The 6,000-nt window shown below is 43.2% G+C and overlaps 1 protein-coding gene across 3 annotated transcripts in view; it reads right to left on the reverse strand.

The window, feature by feature from the left end:
- LOC147622494 (putative MO25-like protein At5g47540) overlaps positions 1-5,152 on the reverse strand; it is a 50,394-nt gene extending 45,242 nt beyond the window's left edge. Inside the window, exons 1-4 of one of the 3 annotated variants that reach the window (XM_086822068.1) lie at positions 5,081-5,147; positions 4,757-4,938; positions 4,243-4,404; positions 4,011-4,129 (exon numbers count right to left, since the gene is read on the reverse strand). In XM_086822068.1, coding sequence (XP_086678194.1) covers positions 4,011-4,129; positions 4,243-4,404; positions 4,757-4,876 — 401 coding nt within the window. In that variant the 5' untranslated portion in view covers positions 4,877-4,938; positions 5,081-5,147. Of the gene's footprint in view, positions 1-4,010; positions 4,130-4,242; positions 4,405-4,756 lie in introns of all 3 variants that reach the window. The other 2 variants (XM_086822067.1, XM_086822069.1) reach the window with 2 other exon arrangements.
- Between the last annotated feature and the right edge of the window lie 848 nt (positions 5,153-6,000).

Raw genomic sequence — 6,000 nt, forward strand, 5'->3', positions numbered from 1 at the left:
GCCTCGTGTTGGGCTGTGTTATGGCATTTGTATATGGATAATCCGGCATCTCCCGTGGAGAGAGTAAGGCCCTCAAAGCTTGTACATGATATTATTCTCCTTGGATAATAAAATACTCAAAGGGGGGGTCGGCCCATTCCGGCCTCTATGCGGTGTCACATGTGCAAGCTCCATTTTCAGCATTTGTGGATGTTTTGTCCAGCTTTATGTTTTCTACAAAGTGATGATGGATATGTGTTAAGGTTGTGGCAATGTTTAAATGTTTTAATATGCATTGATGGTATCAACAAGTGCGTCAAAGGCCCTAGTCCCCCGGGCACCCGCCGCGAGTTACACATGTGATCCTTGCTAAGTGCTCCCACATAAGAAGCACTTTCCCTCTCTCATTCAATCAAAAATGTGTTGTCTAGACAGCTTAGAATCATCCTTTTTACCCCTCGGCTTCTTTTCCGAGCCTCCTTTTGCATCCTTGGACTCATTGGACATAAACTTAGGTGGCTGTCCACCCTTTTTCTGCTCATTTCCAGCTCTGAATTTTCCCTTGTATGAGCTGAATTCTTGTCTTTTGGATGCTCCCTTGCCATGTAGCTCCTCAGAAATAGTAGCTGAATATGAGCTCCTGTAGAGTGTTGTGGGGATACACTACAAGGCTCTCCTTTTCAGCCCTGACTCAAACTTTCTTTTCTTCTCCTCCTCACTAATCGTCATGAAAGATGTGACCTTGAGAAGAATCCGCCAAAACTTTGAGACATAAGAGCCTAGAGGAAACGGACTCGCCTTCATCTTGTGTTAGCCAATGCCATTCCTTTCATACATCTTTTCGAAGTTAGGAAGAGGGAAAAAATCATAGAATTACTCTTTGAAAGCACTCCATGTATGACCAACTATCCTATCCAAAAGCTTTGCCATCCACCAATTACTTGCAGTCTCTTTAAGATGCATACCCACATGCCTGAGCATAGATTTCTCGATAAAGTCCTCAGTGCAAAAGGCTATTTCAAATTGCCTTATGAAAGCAAGTGCCTTGGTGGTATCCAGCTTTCCATTATAGCTCTCAAATTTGATGTCCTTGTCCCCTAACTTGAACTCTTGGCCTTCTTGCTGCGACGAGCGTCCCGACACTCTAAAACATCATCCTCTTCGTCATGTCTATGATGGTGACGGTGCCCAAGTCTAGGGGTGATTCCCCGTGCAACACCCTCTACTCTGGATGGAACTCTACGAGCTGGAACATACCTAGAAGGTGGAGATACCACCGACAATGCATGAAGATTTTCTGCATCTCTCAAATGGGCTGAGCTCAAGCTACATGTTGATGTACATCATCTCCTCGGACTCCATGCCCCCTCATATCTGTTGCATGGGCTTCATGCCCCCTCATAATATCTGTCTCGGCTGCATGTCCACTTACATCACTTGCTTGGGCTGCAAGCCCTCTCACAACAACACACCCCACGCACACAAGCACACACATAAGAGCATACATTCATACAAAGAGGTTTGTGTACCGAGTTTCTGTCAGACATCCGGAGATACAAAGCAGACTCAGCCATAATGAAGCCTAGCACTAAGAATCATAACAAATAGAAAGAATTACTATAACAAAAAGATAGTTGATAGGGTATATGCACCACTAAAGATAGAAAGAATTAACACAATATCAACTGGTTGCAACTTGGATGAAAACTTCATTACCTTGGATATATAATCAATGCCGACAGCATCCGATTAGATTCCACAAAGGTAGCGGAAATCCTAAATTGGGAGACTCCGAAAACTGCTTATGATATTTGGTCATTTGTGGGCGTTTGCCAGGCATATTCCACCCACATCGACAAGTTTTCTGGCATCTTGGTAGCTCTCACTGATCTGTTAAAAGGTGTCAAGACTCAAAGGCAACGTATTCACATAACCCCTCGTGGATTACAGGCTTTCAAGGACCTTAAGGTTGCATTACTTGAGGCTCCTTGTTTAGTACTGCTTGAGCCTTGAAAGCGACTGCGTGGAAAAAGCAATGGAGAGAACGTGTGTCTCGAGGTCCTCGTTGAGCTACATTAGAACAAGTCTTCCACCACAGTAACCATTTACCTTGGCTCCCATTCCAAGTGATCATCGATGCTAGTAACATCGCTATTGGAGTGGTCTTGCAGAAGAATGAGGACTCCATATGAGTCAACTTTTGGAAGACCGCTCCAGTCTTTTATGACCAGGATGTCGTCCTCAATGCCTGAAGCTAACAGATTTATGGAGTCTTACTAGCAAATTTTGGAGTTTGTGAAAGACAAGTTAGCTAAAGCACAGGAGGCCTATACTCTACAAGCCAACAAGGATAAAAGGGATGTGATCTTCTCGGAAGGAGATTGGGTATATCTCAGGATTATGAAGCAAAGGTTGAAACAAGTAGGCAAGCAATGCCCAAAGTTATTGTTTCGAAGCTTCGGACCCTTTTCCATTCTAAAGAAGATCAACGAGGTTTCTATGAAGCTAAAGCTACCTCCCATGTGGTAGAGAGTGGATAATTGCCACATGGCATTATCCCACATTGTATGTAAAGGAACCCAAGTCCATGTACAACTCCTATAAAAGGAGCCATTTCAAGCAATGTAATACCCAAGTACTTGCATAAATCTCAAGTCTCTATGAGTACAAGTTTTGATCTTGTAACCCAATTGTAATTGAGTTCATTAGCACTACTCACTCATCATGAGCCCTCTTAGGGTCCACCCACCTTAGATTAGTCATATTAACCATGTTTAATTAGTTTAGATTAGTGTCTAATTGGAAAGTTATTTTGTCATTAGGAGAGCTCCATCTGTGTTTATTAACATAACTTAACCCCCAAGCTGTGCAAGATCTTTAATGCCCCATGCCTGATGTGTTACATCTCAGTTCGTTGAAGCCTTATATAGGACCTCCTCTCTTCATTGTTCACGATGAACAAGAACTAGACATAATAGACGAAGCTAAAGTTATGGTTCCGAAACAAATCTTCTTACATCACTTCAAGCATAGCTCCGACCGAAGAGAAAGGCCGAAATTCCTCACGAAGTTTTGGAACCGAGGGACACATGACGCAGTGTGCCTTGACAATAATTTTTTCAAAGATTATCCGGCATTACTTGGAGGCTATGCAACTTCCATCAAATTAGGCAGAAGGGGATGTCACGTACATCCAGCACTTGGATGCCACATTGACATATATGTCCAACACGTGCACGACCTGAATAGGTTACTGGCTCCTTGTGAGCCCTACTCCAAGATGAGTCGTAGACGAGTCAGCCAAGGACCCACTCTAAGCTCTGTTAGTGTACATCTGACATTGTAAAAGCCTCCCCCCCAACCCATGTCTGCCCCAACTTGTCTAAAATCTGCTCCAAACTGGTTTGAGTTTGCTGCACATGCTTGGCTACAGTGTTTCAACCTTGCTTAGGCGAATTGCTTCATACCTTTTCAGAGGTAAGCACTCACCTAAGCTGATTCCCAGGCATTCCATCCTACTCCCAAATGACCTTACACCAGCTCTCGTGTGCCAAAGTAAGCATTGCACGTGCCTGATGCATGTGGCACCACGCAAATACAATTAGACCTTCCCTGAATAACAAAAACATGCTTCTGAATCTAAACCTTCAAGTTGCAAAATGATTTGGGTTTTCAACTTCTCACAACCAGGTACATAAATACTCGCATGAGACCCATGAGAAAGGTCCAAAGCAAAATTTTGACCAGTGTTGCCCGAAATGGTTTCAATACTGTAGCAGAACAGTTTCCAAAACGGCCTGTGAGCACTGCCCCGTTGCTTATATTCTGGAGTTCGTATGCATGTACGCTTTAATAGAGTTGCGTGATGTTTTGATGGGCTGAGTGACAAAAGTTCAGTGAGATACAAACTAAAATCATATGCAGCATACTGAGCTCAAGCACACAACTCTACCTCCTCCATTGATTTATCAAGATGACATGTCTACATACATTGAATGAGCTACCAGAAGATAGAGAGATATGTTGCATACCCTGCCACAAGTATATCCAGCAGATCTTTATTGGATTCTAGATAGTCACTTGCAATCAGGCGGGAATGCACCTGCTGACGTTGTAGATTTGCAATAACCTGGGTAGTATCCTTCCTAGTCTGCCAAAAGCCTCACACGTTATCATGCTTCTCTGCAGTGCATATAGCGAGCATGGCTAAACACTTGTGACGCCATGACTAGAAGCAAATGGCACTATACTGATACAGTTTACCTCCAAATCAAGCTTTGGAAGTAGCACAATGAGAAGTCTCATTATGTTCTCCCGGAAAAACTCGTGAGTCAATTGTGCACAAGCCTCTGGGACAGGTTCACTCTCAGAGTTGCCATAAAGTATGACCTTCATATCTCTTATGTTTTTCCCCAATTCTGCCATCTAAAATTACCCAAATTAAAAAGGGAAAAAAAAATTATGTCTGCATAACAACTACTATAGTAATGTTCTAGGCAACTTCATTTAATTACTGCAACAAAATAATTGATATTAATTATGCAATATGCTTAATCTGATGGGAGGTTCCATTGAACCCGTGATTTTTTTATTTCATTTTTTTAAACAAATTATGGTTAGTGTAGGGCATGTGGGATAGGAAACCAGAATTCTTGCCAGACCCAGAAAGGGAAAAGCCATGCCGTGTCTGTAGATCGACAGTACGGCAGGGTATGCACATGTTCGACATAGCCCGTGCAGGTCAAATGCAAAAGGCAATGTTGAGATTGCAGAGTACCTTCTCTTCTCTCTTGCCCTCGCGGGATACAGGCGATGTGTCTACATAGGAGAGAAGCTCCCGCGTTCCGCGAACAAGCTCCGCCGGTGTGCGCGGTTTCGACTTGAAGATCCCCTTCATCGCTGCTTGTTTTCCGAAGCTCCCCGGCCCTCTCCCCTTTATCTTCTCAAAGAATCAGCACTCTGAAGCTACCACAACGCCAGGATTTCAATCATCAAACCAGAAGATAACTGCGCTCGGATCAAGCTTATAAAATAGGGTTTGTGGAAGCCCTGTTCAGGCAGGCGATCAAAAAAAAAAAAAGATCGAGGTTTGCGGGTAGACCTAGTGTACAGATGAGGCTAAGAGGAGAAATGAGGATTTGTAAAAGAGCGCACAGAGAGAGAGATGGAGAGAGAGACGGGTTTGGTAGGAACTACTAAACGAAAAAGCAGCGATGACGTGTCGGCTGGCCACAGAATCTTCTGGTTTTTGGGCCCCTCCGACCACTCCCTTACGGGCCACTGCCACTCTCTGCTTGCTACGTTGCCCACTATCATCGTCATGTTTTCCTTGTGTGGATGATGCTATCAAATTTAAATCTTAGGGTAGGTAAAGGGTCTAATAACTTTTAAGGCCCAATAGAACACTTGTCTAGTAACTTGTAAGGAGGCATCCCTGGGCATCATTCCTGACCCAATAGAACACTTTTTCGATAATAATTGGGCATATCAATATCTCATTCGTTGGATGATGGGCATGGTACTAGTTTCCAAATGCAAGCTTTCTCGCTCACTCATGCCCTTAATCGCTAACCCGCATGTTCATCGGTGAAGAAAATTACCAAACTCCAACTGTCTTGTGATAGTTTGTGATACTTAAAAGATTTGGGAAAAACATAGATTTATGAGGTTTTTGAAATGATTTTTGAGTTAAAATTACGGTGTCATTGTAGTTGACCCCCTTTGCGGTGGATTTTTAGATGAGGAGCAACACATGATGGGTATTGAAAGTACATGAATTCCATGGCAAATCACACACAGTGGCAAAAGCCTTAAAAAGACACCCTTTCCCATCTTCAAATGGCCATAGACCAGTTGGTTATAACTCTAAGTAATTTGTGAGGGATCCTGGATTTGAATCCCACCAATTGCAGTGCTTTTTGTTGTCCACTAGTGAGATGGGAGGACATGGCAAATCACACACAGTGGCGAAAGCCTTAAAAAGACACCCTTTCCCATCTTTAAATGGCCATAGACCAGTTG

The sequence above is a fragment of the Cibotium barometz genome, chromosome 28, assembly GCF_041138505.1.
Source record: "Cibotium barometz isolate CiBa-2024 chromosome 28, ASM4113850v1, whole genome shotgun sequence".
Taxonomy (NCBI): domain Eukaryota; kingdom Viridiplantae; phylum Streptophyta; class Polypodiopsida; order Cyatheales; family Cibotiaceae; genus Cibotium; species Cibotium barometz.